Source organism: Trachinotus anak, unplaced genomic scaffold (assembly GCF_046630095.1).
Source record: "Trachinotus anak isolate AG129_WGS33_773 ecotype Australia unplaced genomic scaffold, CSIRO_AGI_Tana_v1 ptg000002l, whole genome shotgun sequence".
Lineage (NCBI taxonomy): Eukaryota > Metazoa > Chordata > Actinopteri > Carangiformes > Carangidae > Trachinotus > Trachinotus anak.
The window spans coordinates 2,856,111-2,875,602 of NW_027273853.1; the positions used below are offsets into that span (position 1 = coordinate 2,856,111).

A 19,492-nucleotide genomic window follows, 5' to 3' on the forward strand; every position below is an offset into this window, starting at 1 on the left:
GAGCAGAATGGGGGGCAGAGCCTTCAGCATTCAGGCTCCTCTCCTGTGGAACCAGCTCCCAGGAGGCAGACCCCCTCTCTAGCTTTAAGATCAGGCTTCAAACTGTCCTCTGTGATAAAGCCCATAGTTAGGGCTCACATCCCTTAGTTATGCTGCTGTACACCTGTTTGGTGGACTCCCATGATGCAGAGTACTTCTTCTCTCTCTCTCTCTCTCTCTCTTGCTCTCTCCATCATCTATAACACACTACTTCCTGTCATTAACGCTGTGTCTTCCCTGTTCCTGGTCTCTGTCTTCTTTCTCTCTCTTTCTCCCCCTGTCCTCCCTCTTTCTCCTCTCTCGACCCAGCCGGTTGAGGCAGACCCCCCCCACCCAGAGTCTGGGTCTGTTGGACGTTTCTTCCCGTTAAAGGGGATTTTGTGCTGCTCATGGTGGGAGGTGTTGGGATTCTCTTTATAATATTGTAAGGTCTTGGCCTTACCCTGTTGAGTGCCCTGAGATAATGTACATTATGATTTGGTGCTATGTAAATTAAAATCACCGCCTTGTGGTTCTATTCCTCAGCCAACCGGTCAAGATGCAGGAAATATGGTCACAGTCTCCTCTTCCTGAGTTACAGCGTTAAATAATGGCCAAAGGTATTTTTGCAGAACATTATGATGTCACAGTGAAGTTGACCCTTGACCACTTGGATATTATCACTTCATCTTTAATCAGACATTGGTGTTGAATTGTGTCATAATTCATACAGGAATTTGTGAGTTAGGGCCACCATGACCTTTGACCTTCAACCCCCAAAATCTAAATCAGTTCATCTTTGAGTCCAAATATATATAAACATTTTTCCCCAATTTGAAGAAATTCCCTTGTCACCGTTACTGAGATATTGCTTTCATGAGAATGGGATGGACAGACGGACAACCTGTCGCTGGTGCAGAGGAAATTCCAGAAGCTGTGTTCAGCACTGTCCACCACCAAAAGTTAGCAACCAGCTGGTGCGCACAGTGGAGCGTTTAGCAGCTAAAGAACCAGATGTTTTTCTCCGGATTTGTTTGAGATCAAAACAGAAGTAAAAGGAGAGAGTGAGTATTGGACTTACATTCAGCAGGTGGACAGAAAAACTCAAAGCTACTGATGCACCCTGTCTGGCAGAAGTGTAAACAAACAGTTCTTTGCTAACTCGTTCACATGTCAGTGTTGTGTTGCTGCTGGTTGTTATGCTGCTGCCTAGCCAAAAAAAAACAACTATGCTTGCAGCTTTAATGACCCTAAAGCTTTTCAAATCTTATCCCTGCGCAACATTACATTTTCACACAATGAAAGTTAAATTTCAGAGGGAAAAAAACATCCAACATAACATAAGCGAACATCCCCACACGTGTTACAGGTGCACAGTAGGATGTGATATCACCTTTTTCCCAGCTGAGCAGCTCTGCACACAAACAAAACAAAAATCACAGACAACCTCTCTGGTGAAACTACCAAAACGGTCCCAACTTTGGCAGAAAACTGTGTTCTGGTAGGATCCCACGGCTCAGAGTAAGAAGGGGAATGAGCAAACAGGGCCTTTAAAAGAACATAGAAGTATGTGTCACTTTAAAGTAAACAAAACGTTTACTCTGAGCTTCCTCTTGTGGTGCCGTATTCATTTTACTACATGATCATCCATTCATTCGCAGCCAAGCCTGACATAATACACACGGATACCTTGATGTAGCCGACCCAACCGCAGACATATTTCTCTGACTGGCACCAAAACATCAAGTTATCAGGTTACAAGTGACTGGCATCTGTTGCTCCACAGGTTTCTATTGTTTTCAGGCTGAGGCACAAGAACATACTTATATCAAATCCCTTGGTTGATACCGAACCATCACTGACAGACTGTTAACAGTGGGCATTTTATTGGAGGGAAGGCTTGGGCGATAACCAAAATTTAAAGGTCCCATATTTTACACTTCTCCTGTGTCTTATTTGAAGTGTTGATCTCCATCAGAAGATATATTTGTGGTATTAAGAACCAAAAACCATCTCAGTGTAGTTTTACATCTCCTCTCTCAGGCTTCCCTCTGGAGTTCTAATAACAACAGGTCAGTCAGCCAATCAGAGGAGAGGCTCAGAGCTGAGTGTTTCCTGAGTGATCCAATAAAAATAAAGCAGGTTTCAGGTAAACACTCTGCAAGGTTGGAGGTTGCTGGTGGGTTTGGCTTGGGGCGTGGCTGCTTGTTTGTGACTATGATGTTATTATGATGGCAGGAATATCACACTATTCAAAATTATTGAAGCCTATAGGAGGCTGGTGTCTTCTAAACTTATCTTTATCATTAGCCAACATGATTTACACAGTGGAGTGGCACCAAGATGACACCACAGCACACTGCAAACTGAAATGACAACAACTGCAGAGGAACTTTAAAAATGAACTTTGTCTTCAAAACAAAGAACCAGGACCAGAAATAATGCATCTGCTTCCTGTGTGTTTGCCCTTTTTACTACCTGCGCCAGTGTTTGTTAACAGTAAAATAACCGATTGCCAGCAGAACAAAGTGTAAATGGCGTCAAGGTCAGAACAGTCTGGGTGCAGTGTGTATTTAGAGGACATTATAGTCATATGCTGCAGTGAAGGAGTTAAATTGTTTAATTCCTGAGTTTCATCATTCTAGTATACAGTATAGTTTATACTGATGAGCAACTGGCTGCCGTAGCCAAAACCAGTATGTTGGCAGACTGGAATTTTAGTTTTCTATCACATTTCATTTCATATTTCTAGTTTTCCATCTTCTTTCCATTGGTGGAAAACTACATCAGGTTCTCCAGTTTTCCACAACCTGTGCAGGAACCTTAACTGATCTTGGCTTTGATCCGAGCCAGTGAAACGCAAACTGAATCTGTCTGGCAGTGGTCCAAACAGCTGGCAGCAGGCATAAGCAAACACCACCAACGAGGTGGGTATACAGTGTTGACCCCCAGCACCCATAATGGGTTGAATTGTGCACCGGAGTTAATTGGGCTAGCGTGTCACAGAACTGAATGTGCTCACTGAATGGCTCTGGTTAATGTGGAGATTCATTTTCCCCAGGAATTCAGGGCAATCTCTCCGAGTTCACTGGGTACATGGTGTAAGGTGTCTGGTACAGGATCTGCCACTGCCCTGAAACACCAAACTAGACAGTCCAACCAGGACCACAGTTCCTGCTTCACTTGGTGCTTTAAAATCTGGTCCAATCTTTCATCTGCTCAGTTAACAGGCAGTGCCATAGTTTGTCCTCAGACATTACATCTGTTTATAGATTCTGTGATACATGATCGTAGATACCATGACTTTGCCAAAGTTAACAATTTCATGAACTGATGCATTAACGGGATCACATGTTTGTTTCCTTTAGACTACTGCTGATACACCCAGGACATAGTTTGACCAGGAACATTATCAACACTTACTAACCTTAAACATGCATGAAGTGATATTTTTGTCATTAACACAGAATCAAATAACTCCGTAATGTGAAAGGGTTGTTTGTGACGCCAAAAACACTAAGAATTAATACCCCACTCTACAGCATGCAGTACAAGCTAAACACTACAAGCTGTTAAGGCTAAAAACTCTGTTAGCTAAATATGTAAGCCTTTTTCTTTTGTGTCATTTACCATCAAATAACATTAAGCAAATTACAGGTCCTTAATTTTCCTACAGTCTGAGTATTGGACTGTTCTTTTTGTGTCTATATTGTGAGTTGTAAATACTTAATCAATAAGGCTGGATATCACTACCGTATTTTGATGCTAGTGCCAATGTTTGGTTGGTCGGATACAAAAAATTTATATGGTATGGTTAATTTTTTTTTTGTCTTAAACACACAGTGTGTACTTTTCTACCACTCAGAGTCTCTCAATCAAACCAATAACTTCAGATGGAGTTTGGTGATGTTTGAAGTAGCGTGGGATCATCAGAATCAGAGTCAGAATCAGAATCAGAATCAGTTTTATTGCCAAGTATGTTTTCACATACCAGGAATTTTTGCTGGTGATTGGTGCAATTGAGGATCAGGGGGATCAGCAACAGTAGGGCTCTCTAGCCTTGTTGATAAGGCTGGTAGCAGATGGGAAGAAGCTATTTTTGTGGCGAGAGGTTTTGGTCCTGAAGGACCGCAGCCTCCTGCCAGAGGGGAGTGTCTCAAAGAGTTTGTGTCCAGGGTGGGAGGAGTCAGCTACAATCTTCCCTGCACGCCTCAGAGTCCTTGAGGCGTACAGGTCCTGGAGGGATGGAAGATTGCAGCCAATCACCTTCTCAGCAGAGTGGATGATACGCTGCAGTCTGTTATTGTCCCTCTCCGTGGCAGCAGCGTACCAGATGGTGATGGAGGAGGTGAGGATGGACTCAATGATGGAGGTGTAGAAGTTCACCATCATAGTCCTTGGCAGGTTGAACTTCTTCAATTGCCTCAGGAAATACATCCTCTGCTGAGCTTTTTTGATGAGGGAGCTGATGTTTAGCTCCCATTTGAGATCCTGTGTGATGGTGGTTCCCAAGAAGCGGAAATGCTCCACGGTAGCCACGGGGGAGTCACACAGGGTGATGGGGGTGGGTGGGGCTGGGCTCTTCCTGAAGTCCACTATCATTTCCACTGTCTTCAGAGCGTTTAGCTCTAGGTTGTTCTGCCTGCACCAGGTCACCAGACGGTCAGTCTCCCACCTGTAGGGAGACTCATCGCCATCAGAGATGAGTCCAATGAGAGTGGTGTCGTCTGCAAACTTCAGGAGCTTGACAGACTGATGGCTGGAGGTGCAGGTGTTGGTGTACAGGGAGAAGAGCAGAGGAGAAAGAACGCAGCCTTGCGGGGATCCAGTGCTGATGGTCTGGGAGTCAGACACGTGCTTTCCTAGCTTCACGTGCTGCCTCCTGTCAGACAGGAAGTCGCAGGTGGAGTCAGGCACGCTCAGCTGGGAGAGCTTGTCCTGCAGCAGAGCCGAGATAATGGTGTTGAAGGCAGAGCTGAAGTCCACAAACAGGATCCTGGCATAGGTCCCTGAGGAGTCCAGGTGTTGGAGGATGAAGTGGAGAGCCATGTTGACGGCGTCATCTACAGACCTGTTGGCTCTGTAGGCGAACTGCAGGGGGTCCAGGAGTGGGTCAGTGATGGATTTGAGGTGGGACAGGACAAGGCACTCAAATGATTTCATGACCACAGAGGTCAGGGCAATGGGTCTATAGTCATTTAGACCTGTGGGCCTTGGTTTTTTGGGGACAGGGATGATGGTGGAGGATTTGAAGCAGGCTGGCACGTGGCAGGTCTCCAGTGAGGTGTTGAAGATGTCCGTGAACACTGGAGACAGCTGATCAGCACAGTGCTTCAGGGATGATGGAGAGACAGAGTCAGGACCGGCTGCTTTGCGGGGGTTCTGCTTCTTAAAAAGCCTGTTGACATCTCTCTCCAGGATAGAGAGAGACGTTCCTTTGGTAGGGGAGGAGGGGGGTTCTGATGTGGCTCTGATGTGGAGGTTAGTGTCAGGCTTGTCCCATTGTCTTTCAAAGCGGCAGTAGAACTCATTCAGATCGTTGGCCAGACGGAAGTCGTTAATGGAGTGGGGGGGTTTAGGTTTGTAGTTAGTGATCTGTCTGAGCCCTTTCCAGACAGAAGCAGAGTCATTGGCTGAGAACTGGAGCTGAAGTTTCTCAGAGTACAGTCGTTTAGCTTCTCTCACCGCCTTGCTAAACCTGTACTGTCCCTACCCTGTCCCCACTCTTGAAAGCTTCCTCCTTTTGCCTCCTGAGCTGACTGAGCTTAGCTGTGAACCAGGGTTTGTCATTGTTATAACTCACCCTGGTGCGTGATGGGATACAGCAGTCCTCACAGAAGCTGATGTATGACGTCACAGCCTCTGTGAACTCATCCAATCATGGGAGTTGTAGTCTTCACCACCAGTGTCAGTCTGGTTTTTACCAGGAACTGAATTAACAACAGAGGTCTCCCTGTCTCCAAAACAAACAGATCCTGTGATTTAAACTGGTAAAAACGCAGGACGTCTCAGAGAGGCCGGGAGCCAAGCTGCTTAACATTTGCTCAGTTCGTTTCCCTGATAACTTAAAGGTCCATCCAGTCTAAAGGCAGATGTCCATGTGTTTGTGATTATAAAGCAGGTCTAGGTTCTATATTAATACTGTGAAAGTATCAAAGCCTCAGACCACAGAGAAATGCACACAGTCTGTATTCAGAAACTGAGCCTTAAAACCAGCCGTCAGGACTTCTGGAACTTTGTGATGTCACAACAAAGCAGTCACTGCTCTCAGTCAAGCCCCGAGCCCCGCCCACCTGGACCCACCATCCAACCTTGCAGGATTTGATTTTTCTGAGTGTTTACCTGAAATCTGCTATGATTTTATTTGAACATTTAGAAAACAGTCAGCCAATCAGAATATTAGCTCACAGACCTGTTGTTACTAGAGCTCCAGAGAGAAGCCTGAGAGAGGAGATGTAAAACTACACTGAGATTGTTTTTGGTTCTTAAAACCTGAAATTTATCTTCTGATAGAGATCAACATTTCAAATACAGAAAAGTGTAAAATATGGGACCTTTAATATCCAGATGTCTGTTTACTAAAATCCTTCATCCGGTTTACATACAAAGTTGAAAATGACCAAGGGGTATTTTACAAATGTGGCTTAAAACTGGATAAAAGTCAATTTGAGCTTCTGGCAGGAAACCACAAGGGTGACTAAAACCTTTTTCACACAATGGTCCGAACAGAAATGGTCCTAAAGGAATTCATGGTTTAAATCAGGAAATATCTGATTTAAAAAGATATATCTAATTAAAAAGAAGTGACGTCATGTGCTATGAACATAATCCATTATTGCACAAGTATGTTCTCTACCCACCGCTGTTAAAAAAAGAAAAAAAAAAAAGAAAAAACTTTAGTGCTGGACCAAACCGACTGAACTGATTTGCTTGGAGTAATAAACTTTCCAACATCTGCCAACATCTTGTTGAATTGCTATTGAAAACAAAATAAGCTATTACTGTATGGAAACAGCTGTTATAGCTGCCTGGCTAGCTGACATTTAACAGTTTTGTTTTATTGTCACCGATTGTTTTCAAGCCTGATCGGATGTGTCCCAGGATTTTCATGTAAAATGAACATTAACATGATTTCTAAGAAGACTGCAGACCCATGGATTACCTGCAGCAGGACGGTGCCACCAGGGAAGCTCAGCTGCACACAGTACTTTGGAGCATTGTCCCATGAGAGGAGCTGCAGGTCTTCTATGGAGCTGTACGACAATGACGTCTCCATGTAACCGGTGGGCTGAGAGAGGAGGGAAAGCAAGAGGATATTAGTCTGTCACTGTCTAACATTTAGAGTACATACTGTATATTTAAACAGAGCTGCAGGATAAAAAGGCCATTATTTTTACTGGCAGTGAGCTGGAAAGACAAAAAGAAACATATCCTGGGTTAACCTGCCTTGGGTAAACACAAGGCCAAACAACACCTCCAAATACAGCAGATTGGCAAATGCTGTTATACAGTACACATACAGTAGCTGTCTCTATCAGCTGTGGCTGCATTTGATGTCGTTCCAAGTGAATAGTCATTGAATGCTGAAACAAAGTGGAAAATCAATTTAGCAAAAGCCATTAATCACACAATTACACAAACATCACCCCAAAAGACATTGTTCATGTAGCTTTGAGTCAACACACACACACACACACACACACACACACTCACACACACACACACACACACACACACACACACACAGAAAACCCAGTTTGCTGTGCCCTGATCCCTGTCTCACCATTGTGAGAGCTGGACACAGACACAACTGAGTAACAGGCCACAACCTGTTTGCTCGTCTCAAAATGATTACAGAAACGCTGACAAATTACCACAAGTTTCCGGACTCAGGAACAGAAGAGTCTTTAGAGAGAAAGAGGGGGAAGAAAAAAAAAGAATCTAAACAGATAAAAATAACGAGGCCACAAGGAAACCGAGCCTGTGTGTCTTCTAACCCCTAGGAGAAGTTTGAAGAGAGATGTTTAATGCCACAGTGTGTGTCTATAGTAAAACATGTGTCTGTCAGTAATGCAGAAATGGCAGTAAATGAATCACCAGTTCATTTCCCAGACATTAGCGTCACTGCATGACTTAGTAGCAATTATTTTTGATGGGAGGCTAACTGTATATCCACACAAATGGGCCCTGCAGACGTCATCTGAAGTGGCTGTTGCTGCACCCTACTTAGGCAGGAACGCTTTCTGGCATTTATCAGCAATTTCTTTTCTTTTACAAGCCCTGCCCACTTGATCCCACCACTCAACCTTGCAGAATTTGGTGTTTACCTGAAATCTGCTATATTTTCATTCAATCACTCAGAAAACATTCAGCCAATCAGAAGAAAGGCTCAGAGCCTCTCTTCTGATTGGCTCACCAACCTGTTGTTACTAGAGCTCCAGAGAGAAGCCTGAGAGAGGAGATGTAAAACTACACTGAGATGGTTTTGGGTTCTCAAAACCACAGATATATCTTCTGATGGAGATCAACACTTCAAATGAAACACAGGAAAAGTGTAAAATATGGGACCTTTAAGTGTGACACAAAGCAGAGATAACAGAAGTGTAAACAAGTCAATATCTTACCCTTTGACTCTCATTTGAAACAGAGTGAACCCACTGAGGAATTAAATATTTAAACTGTTGTGTTTGGGCCTGCAAAAAAATCCTTATCACGGGAACTGGATTGGGACACACCAGGTTTCCATCAGGAAAATAAAAACAACAAATAAATAGAGAAAATGAGACCGGATGATATGAAGAGAGAATTGAATAAAGTGCTGGTGCTGACTTGAAGTGACTGATTCACAGTGAAACAGGGAAAGACTATTAAAGAGGAACCACAGCTGGCTGTTTTAGCTTTTCTGAGTGTCAGTATTTTAAAGTAATATGCATCCTTAACATTTAAGAGTGCAGTGTTTTTCTCTTAAATAACTTATTACATTTGTTTGCTTTTTAAAGGAATAGTCTGAGATATTGGCAAATATGCTTAGTTCAAGACTATTTCCCTCAAGAGTTAAGTGAGAAAGGATTAGCTTAACTTAGCATGATGACTGGAATCAAGGGGAAACAGCTAGCATGAGAGCATAATATAAAAATGTAAACAAGTGACATCATTGCAGCATATTTACATTCTGCCTGGTGTCAGCTGGTTTCAGCTGTTCATCTGTTTGCTTCTCTGTGCTCACATATACAGTATTTTAATACAGCGGAGTTCACAATAAAGCGGCTCGCGTTGACATATCGTTGGAATATCGTTGGAATATCGTTGGCATATTTTTCTGTTTTTGTTGTCAAACCAAGGAACGATTTTATAACCACAACATTGTCTAACAAAATAACCAAACACATTAGTTAAAGACAAAGACTGTGCTGTGATTTCAGCTACATTTAATTGTAAAATGAGACTCAGGTGTGCCTCTCATTCACAGGCCACTGACGACTCTTCTACAGGAAATCACTGAGGTTTGTCCAAAAAAAAGTAAAGTCACTTAAAGTTGGCAATGCTGCCTGTTCACGCAAATTCATCTTGAAAGAGGAACAGCCAATAAGGAAACTCCAACTCTCAGCCAGCCGACCAATGGTGTAACTTCATGACACATCTACATTTACGCTCATAGGGCTGGCCCTGCTGTTGTGGTGCAGCCAGAAGTGTCCCTACCAGTACTTCTAAAGCTGACTAATGAAACTGTATCTAATATAAAAAGATACGTGAAAAATGACAAGTTGTGTTTGTGACGATCACACCCAGCACCTGGCCAGGTGTGCACAGGTGAGAGACTACGACAACACAAATGCCTCTGGAGAGAGACTGTCCAAAAATGTGTGCCATCATCCCCATCTGTACGATCCACTGTGTCAGGACCACAGAGACTTGCTAAGACTTGTTCTGCCATTGTGTTGCTGTCTGATGGAAGCATCATGTGTGGAAGAGCAAAGAGGGAACTTGATACTAAAGAGGCTGTGACTCTGACTGGTTTATGAAACACAGACTGTTGAAGCTCCACACCAGCCTCAGCTGAACTGTGGACTCTGTCACCCATTAGAAAACACTTAAGCTGAAAGCTTGAAGTCTCCTCGTGTTTGCTGTAACCATGGATGTGCAAACAACAATCATGGGATTAAAGAAAAAGTCAAGATTTTAAAGAGTGTCTTCCTTACATGATTTCAGATTTATGATGCTGGAATCTGCTTATTCCAGCAGTGTGAACATCACATGTGTCTCTCTTATGACTGTTGACAAGAAGCAGTGTGAGTCTGATGCTGGTTTCACTGAGGCCAATATGTTAAATACTGAGATTCAAAATGTTTCACCATTTGTTCTCCTACTGACTTAATGTCAGACAGGAAAAACTTCAGATGGATGACAGAAATATTGTATAATGAGGGAAATAATTACTGATGATAATGATATTGCTAATGTTTATCATGATTTATACTTATATACTTAGAATCTGAACAAAATGACACATGGCAACTTGTTTACATAAATGTCAATATATAGTATCCATCATGTTCAAATAATTACCATCATTATGATATAAACTAGGTCTGTCAGGCTACAGGCAGAGTCTCAGGAAAACAGGCTCCCACAGGCTGCTCTGGTATCACTCCACTGCCTCCCTGCCTCTTCTTCTTCTGCTGCTTCCAGACAGATAAACAGCCTGTCTCTGGCCTCCTCCAGCACACGCATGCACGCACACACACACACACACAGTCACTGCTCCTCTCAACACAAACACATCTAAGTAGTTACATGGAAGCAGCAGCGGCAGCAGCAGCGAACGCCTGCTTTTGCCCTGGCGTCCCTCTGCAGCGGAGCCGAGCAGACAGGTGGTTCTCTTTATTTGCATCCATGTCACTCGCTATAGAGCAAACAGGCAGCTCTTTCTGCTGCTCCTCCCCTCCCTCCTCCCTCCTCCCTCCACTGAAGAACAAACATGCTGTTCCTTTATTTACACCTCCCTCCGCGGCTGATAGAGTGAGCTGGCTCTTCTGTCTCACCCCCCTCCCCTACACACACACACACACACACACACACACAGACACACACACACACACACACACACACACACACACACACACACACACACAAAATCCCTGTTGTGAAACTGCACGCATACAGGATTTTCATTACGGACAACATCCATGGCAAATATTGGTTCTGGGCGAGATGTCTCATTTCCTTGGAAGAGCAAACGTCAGCCCCTGTCTCTCTCTGTCTGACCGTCTGTCCGTCTGTCTGTCTGTCTGTCTGTCTGTTCACTGCCAAGTAGTGTTGTGTTTTTTTGTTTTTTTGTTTTTTTTTTTAGTTGAATGCACGTGACACACTAACAAGACAAACTGCAAAACAAAGAGCCGAATATGAAATTGTGTGCCGTTTTTGAACGCACACAGACAAAGCAGAATGGAGACAAACAGAAGGAACTTCAATTTTCTGATAACCAGACCAGGTTACCATAGATACTCCATCCTGCACAAGAGCGTACAGTGATTGCCTGCCTCCCTCCGCCTTACTCTCTAGCTCTCCCTCATTCTCCGACTCTGTCTTTCCTTGTTTCTTTCCTTGTTTCTTTCTACTCGACTCTGTCTTCCTGCTCCCAGTCCTCTGTTTTTCTCTTTTCTCTCTCATTCTGTCTCTTTCTGTACTGCTTTTCATCGTGGAGGAGGGTTGGAGGAGGCTACAGCTCCTCTTGTCTCTTCTCTTCACTGCTGTGTTGCCATAGAAACAAGAGGATGAAGATGTATGTTATGTTGTTTTTTTTTTGTATTTGTTTCCAGGAAGAGGCAGACAGGGCGAAATGACAGGAGGCAGAAGAAGGAAGAAGAAGAGTAAGAAATGAAAATAGAAAGTGAGCACGACCTGTGCACTGTATTTTCCAAAGTGTTCAATACACCAAAACTGATCATATCCCATCACTGCAGCAACAACGTCAGGACACACAAAGCTGTTGTGAAAACCTTTCATCTCAACTTTGAAAGACTTGAGATTTGATTCAGGGTTTCATCCTTTAGCTGATCTGATAATACAAAATGTAAAAAAAGGATTGTTGGATACGAGGTTGTTACTGCAGTTTTTGTCCCTCACTGTGTCCGTCTCCAGAACCAGATCAGGATTTTTGCATGTTTTAAACCATTTACTACAAATGACACTACCAGTCACAGTTTTTACAAACGCCTCCATTTTTCCAGCTGTTATTTCAATTTAAATCATTCAAAGTCTTGGTTTATGGAATTAAACCATAAAACAAATAACTGGAAACAACTTAAAAACAAGGGACTATTGAATCTTACTGTTGAACTAAATTTAATCTAATTGCTTTAGTCCTCCATCAGCCTAACACACTCATCTTTCTACAATGGAAATGAAACATTGTTGGTCCTGCCACTGGTGCAGAAGTTCCCACAGATGTGTAACACTTGCAGGTTGCTCTGCTTTCACCCTCTGTCCAGTTCCTCCCAAAGCAGCTCCAGCTCCACGGGGTTCAGGTCTGGAGGCTGTGCTGGTCTTCAACATGTGAAGCCTCCGGCTGGTTCTGTCTTGCTGCAGGATGAACCTCTGTCCAACCAGCCTGTGTCTTCATTTGTTGCTGGTCTGTTTCTCACCACTCTGACATGAATACATAGAACTACTACCTGCAGTACAGTGTTGTCCTGATAATACATCAGAGGGTGCGGCAACACTGTTTATTTCCACACTTGTCTTGTCTTTGTGCACACAGAGGTTTTGTGAGTCATCAACTTGTAGGAATTGTTTGCATCAAGTTTCAATATTTCATTTACTTCCGTTGCTGCAAAAAATGTCTTAACGCCAGATAAGGGCCTGTTTTCTACGAAGTTCACTTTTTTTTTTTTTGTAACTTGGCGAGTTTACAACTGACCTTTGTACCATTTCACAGAGCGATTTGTAAGTTTTGCTATTGCTACACAGCCTGTGTTAGAATTAACAGCTGTTTACTTACCAGTCTTGCCAAAAGCTTCAGCCATTGTTGTGTTTACAGTGCAAGAGGTTATGATACGTCCTGTCAGCAGCTACTTCTTCATGGCAGACTGGACGCCACAGTGACTCGGTATTGGAAAGAAAGACTGGGCTGGTGCTAGCTGGTTAGCATGCTAACTTCAGTAAAAGAAAAGAAGTGATAGAAACAGAAGCAAAACAAAATAGTTGCTTTCCACCACTGGTGACAGCTCTTTGAGAGTAAAGGAATGAAGTTTGATACTGAACTTATAATGTTTCTTCTAGACTGGTAAGTAAACAGCTATTAATGCTAACATTAGCTATGTAGCAAAAGTAAAACCTACAAATAGCTCCTTTAAGGTTTTTTACTGGATTTGAGTTGTAATTTCAGTAAAAACTGGAAAAATTAGGTGTTGTAAAACTTTTAACTGGTAGTTTCTGTCAACTTTCACATATCAAACCAGTTATTGATCAGTTCATTGATATGAACATTAGGTAACAATATGTCAGACCTCATGTATATGCCATTGGTAAACTAATCAGTCATTTACAAATGTGGATGAATGTTTTGCTGGTGATCTGTTTTCCTTAACTAACGGCCTAATAATGTGTTTATTAAGTGTTACCTCATATAATTTTGTCAAAACAAGCAACGTGACGAAAATGATGAAAATAATGATTGAAGCTTTTTATTAACTAAAAGAAAAAAAATCTTCTAACACACAGCACTGAGGCTACATCCACACTACTACAGTTTGGTTTTAAAATGCAACTGTTTTGCCATCCACACTACTCCAGAGTTTTCAAGCACCTAAAACTGAGACTTTTGGAAACGCTGCTGGACCCATCCTAGTTTGAAAACTCTAGGTTTGTGTTGTAGTCTGTGCGGGCAGAAACAGAGACCTACGGAAAACGCTGTTTTGAAATGAGGAAGTTTTAGTGTGGACATAGCCTGATACATTACAACTGTAACGCTTTAAATACTGATGAACATAATGTTGAAAGTTAAAGTATAAGACTGGTGATATCCTGTGTTTTTCTCATAGTCAACAAATCCCATGAAAAGTCCAAAAACAATGAACTGATGTCATTAACAAGTACAGTGCATCCAAAGTCTGATACATCTTATCCCTCAGTGCACACCAGTGGGCCCAATGATGCACTGGCTGACATGTTCCTTCATTACCATAATATATCCACCCCTGAAAACAGTCTGAAACAACCGCGCTATTTCTTCCTGTTTGATTCACATTTACTAAAAAAACCACAGTTCCCAGCTGCTTTATAAGAATTGAATACTCAGGCTTTTCTTTCTTTTAACTACGTCAATTTGCTGTAGCTACACCTTCAGTGGAAACCAGTGGGTTTCAGGCCATAGACACGGTAGCAAGTCACAAGACAAAATAAGACAAACTTCTCAATAACAAAAAATGAGGCAGCTTGATGCGACTGTGGAAAGCCACAAGTGTCAGCATGTGTAAATGCTGAGTCACTCATCAACAACCATATCAGCTGCCTGATATGTTGTGTTCACTGAGCGCTGCAGGGCAGCGAAAAACAGCAACAGGCGGAAAGAGTGGAGGACAAAGAGAGAAGACAAAGGAAAGGGTGACAGAGGAAGACTGAGGGGGGGCACAGCTGACTGAGGCCGTCTGAGCCACAGTGGGCGCAGCAACTTCAGAGGAGACACCTATCAGGTGCTGAGCTCCTGCTGCCTCTGGGTCAGTGCACTGAAAAGGTCAAGCAGCCATTTTAAAGGCCAGCCCCCCCCCCCCTCCACACACACGCACACACACACATGTTGAACAACACACACATCAGTGTCTATTGTGCTGTGGAATGAGGTGAACTACTTTTTTTTTTTTTAAATGTATTACTCAGACGGGTTTAGAGAAGACGCCAAACTCAAATAGTAATTTGAATGGTCCTTCCTTCCTTCTTTCTTTTCTTCCTTCCCTTCTTCTTTTCTCCTCCTGTTTTCACTTTACCTCTTTCTTTCTGTCATTTTCTTTTGCTTGCCTGCTCCATCCTCTCCTTCTCTCTTAACTCTGTCTTACACTCTTACCTTTTACTCCTCTGTTTAATCCCTTCTGTCTCTCCTCCCTCTCCCTCCCTTCCTTCACACCCTACTTTAGGTCTTCTCTTCTGCCCTGTTTTAACATCTTCTTTTACCTTTTCTTGCTCATGCTTTTCCATACTTCCTTTATCCTTTCATCTTCTTCTTTTACTAATCTGTTTCCTTCTCTTGTCCTCTCCTTCCCTTCCTTCCTTTACTCATCTCCTTTTATTCCCACACTCCTTTCTTTCCCCTTCATCCATACTTCCATCCACGTCTAGTCCTTCCTTTCCTTTCATCTTTCTTGTCCTCCTCCCACAACTCCTCCTTCCTTCCTTGTTTCCTCATCTTCTTTTACTTCTATTATCTCACTTTTCCCCCTTCATTTCATTTCACCTTTTTCTTCCACCTTTTCTTTTGCTTCCCAGCTTGCTCCTTCCTTTTCTCCTCACGTTCTCCTCTCTTCCTCTTCCTTTCCTCTCATGTTTATGTTGTTCCATCTTTGCTGTTTATTATTGCAATAAAAAAAAGAGTTATATTGTAAAAAAAAAAAAAACAAACAAACAAAAAAAAAGAACAGTGAAAAGCGACAGAGTCACAAAACACAACACATGCATAAGCCCCTGTGTTCTAAACAGCAACATGTAATAAAGCCGATGAAACCAAACCAGGACCGAGACACTGTGGACACTGAACATCAAACAACCAGTTGTCACTGGTTGTTTGATGCAACCACAGACCTCCTGTAGAAGACAGATAGTGAGTTGATAAGAGGGAATTTGAGTGCACAATTCTTCCTCTTCCTGTCATCAAGCAAACATTATCATTCCACATCCTGTTTTCCCGGTTTCATATTTACCAATAATCACACGACAGTGGCTCCCAAACAAAAACACATGACCCAGATTTGACGGGTGACCGGGGTGATGTGATCGCCCTGTTTGTTCACTGACCCTCACTGTAACCAACAAGATTGATCACACAATAACATAAACAGATCGTCTGCTCTGCTCGGGGGACTTAGTCACAGTGTGGAACTCGTGTGTGACGTTGTCAGACACAAAGAGTCACTTCCCTGAATGATAAGCCGCTCTACTTCTCCAATTGCTTCGGAGCAACCAAATTGCTTCTGGTAAACTTGTAGGACGAGAGCACAGCGCTGGCCTGCAGGCCTTCACAGAGCAGAGGACAGAGAGCACAGACCTGTCGAGTTAGCTGTGTGCTTTCTGTGAGAACCCAGCTCCAAGAAACCTTTCAAGCCGAATAAATTTAAGTGCTTACCTCTTGACTCACTCAAATTAAGAAATGAATGATACAAATTACAGCCAAGTCTGTCATCAAGAAGTAACGCTGCATGACTGGAGGAACAAGATAATCCCTGTGGGAGAGTCCATTCTAAACCTGTCACATGACAAGAAAAACAACGCAGTAACATAGCCCTATGCAAAACTAGCACAGTGCTACAAGAAGATTAGCTGGTTACGATTCATCGGCTGTTCCACAATTTCTGAAGCAACTTTTGAAGTAGAATTTGGTGGTTTCTGGTTCTAAAATGTGATAATTTGCAATTCTCTGATGTTCTGTCTCATTTCCGTGGACAGATCCACCCAACAGTGGGGCCTCATTAGTTTTGGTTACAAATAATTTATTTAGCAAAATTGACCATGTAAACTATAAGACAGGTAAAGAGGCAGGGTGCACCTCAAAGGGGACTCTTTGGACCGGCAGTGCTATGGAGCAATGCTTTTAAGAGTGGGCCCTTGTTTTATCTGTATTTCGGACGTTATGCGACGCTCCCAGCCGACGGTTTCATGCTGTTCTACTGATCAACAGTTGGTGGCGATAATGTGCAAAGAAGCAATGCACCAACAAAGCTAGAGGAATGGAAGACCACAAGCTAGCAAACCTGAATTAAAAAATATTTACAACAAATGTTTCACAAGGAAGCAAATCCATCTAACACATTTATTAAATTGCTGTTGGTCTAATTGATATGAAACAACAACAAGAAAAACTCCACAGTGTACCTTTAAAACCTGTATCATTTCAGTTCTTATTGAATTTTTATGGAACAAAATACCAAAAACCTGCAATATCAACACCTGCAGGCCTTAGGACAAAAATACATCATGTCTTGTGATGGACAATTTGTCATGACTTTTGAAGACTAAATGACTATTGGATCAAGTACATACATTTATTTGATTAAAATGAATGATGGACCACTGATGATTAAAATCATTATTCTCTACACTCCTGCTCAGTACAGCATAGAGATACAAGCAAACAGAATATGAGACTATCAACGCTGTAGTGAAATGCCATAAATACAATGTGTCCAGCAACAGGTTTTAAAGGCAAAGATTAAAATATCTCTTCTTCTTTTTTATTATCCAAGGGCGTCGGTTTGGTTTTATGTTTGGTTAAGACCATTTTTGTCAGACGGCCAAAATGATATGCTCACGTGTTCTCCATCTCTCTTTCCTCATTCATATGCACACATGTTCACACACATATAGAGCCCGACTCTGCAGACAGTTTACCTGAAATAAACATGTGTTTGCTGATGTGCTACGGTAGGGCGCAGCGGCCTGACGTGCTGCTGCGCTCCGCTCACCTGGGACTGGATCCCGGCATGAGCGACAGCATGGCTGCATGAGCTGCACAGAGTGGAGGATGTTCAGTGAGTCAAGTGAGCCGTGCAAGATCCAAAGAAGCCCTTCCTCCTCTTTGCTGTTGATGGACTGGATGCAACAACAGGCCTCACAGCAGCTATGAAGATAATCTCCCAACATATAAAGTGAGCAGTCGCTCCCTCCACTTCATTTTGGCTTTGTTTTTAATAACTCCAGATTTTTATTTTCCTTTTTTAAATGTTGTGTAAAATTCCCACTGGAACATATCCTGGGTGCTGCGTAACCGCTCCCTGGATTGACAGGCTTCCAGTGACCAGGTTCATTGTGATATACAGTGATAGTATTTAAGAGATATTGTAAGTGTTTTTCTGCTTTATTTTTCATTTAACAAAAGGAGAGATAAGTAGCCAACTGTAAAATCACATGATGCTTGGGTTTTCTAAGTCACCAGCCGCCACTGGTTTAAAGATCATCCCTCATATCCCAGTCTGTCAGTCCTTATCATAATAACCAAATGGAGGATTGTTTGAGATGGGTTTGGTAGGGACATGTCCCGACTGTCCATACCCAAATCTACACCCATGTTATTAACCTCATTAACAGGAAGTGGAGTGTGATCAATACATGTCCTGATAAGTTAACTATTACAGGCTGTTGATTGAAAAAACTGAATTCTTGGAATGTGGATAAGGGAGTGAATACAACCACACAGACTGACATCAGCGTGTGCTGGAACAACCATAACCATAACAATAAAGTGGCAACAACAATCACAATAAACAAACAGCCCAAAAATGGCACTTGTGAAAAACAGAAACAGCCACAACTAAAACCACCAAACAGCAACTGCGACAACAACAATCGCAACAATGAGCAAAAACCACATCGACAACAACAAAAAGTAGACCAGTGTCAACAAAACGCAATATTGAGACGTGTAGAAGGAGGAATAAGGAGTAAGATCAGCTGCTGGCTGCTCAGTCCACCAGTCAGACACTGGGTGGTGGAGGGGGGGTGTAACAGCTGGAAAATTGTAAGTAGCTCCACACTTCAGTTCAAATGTAACATTAACCCAAACAAAACCATAAATCAGACTGTGAGGAACCTCACAGGTGCAGTTCTGATAATCAAGGGAGGTTAGAGTGGAAAACTGGCCTATGAATCGTACTGCTGGGGGCCGGGGGTATTCCCTGTGGTAGCAAGTCAACTCTCATGGTCTCACTTTCACATTGTGAAACAGCATGGCAGACATGCACAAACACATGGTCACGTCAGACAGTGAATCAGTGGAGTGATGACGTCTAAAAGGTTTTTCTGTTCTGTGAAATGAAAATGTCTCACAAGAGTAAGACTGGGAGAGTGAACTGTCTCAGCTCTGGTCCTCAGTATACACCTACAGTCCCAGAGTGCTTTAATATCTCACAGACACACAGTGAGTCTGCATCTGCACTGCTAACAACAACACTGCCACCAGAATATGAGAGACTATGAGACTGTGGTAAAAGTCCAAACCAGGCAGAACCCTTAAATCCAGTCAGAATCAACCACTGGGCCCTTCAGCTGAAATCAAAGTGATCTGACGTCCAGTCAAAGCTGATTATTTGATTCTGTTTGAACCTAAAAAAACATAATGGCTTGTTGTTAGTAGGCTGATTGGTTGGTTAGTTTGTTGGTTGGTTGATTAGTTGGCTGGTGAGCTGGTTGGTTAGTAAGTTGGTTAGTTGGCTGGTTAAAGAGTTGGTTGGTTGGTGAGTTGGTTGGCTACTTTTAATGGTTGGGTGGTGAG

The 19,492-nt window shown here is 42.7% G+C and overlaps 1 protein-coding gene across 1 annotated transcript in view; it reads right to left on the reverse strand.

Annotated features, from left to right (window-relative positions):
* The window catches only part of cmip (c-Maf inducing protein), a 52,742-nt gene that overhangs the window by 20,835 nt on the left and 12,415 nt on the right, over positions 1–19,492 (reverse strand). The window contains exon 2 of the mRNA XM_071490198.1: positions 7,181–7,306. Within this exon, the coding sequence (XP_071346299.1) occupies positions 7,181–7,306 (126 nt within the window). The remainder of the gene's footprint in view (positions 1–7,180; positions 7,307–19,492) is intronic.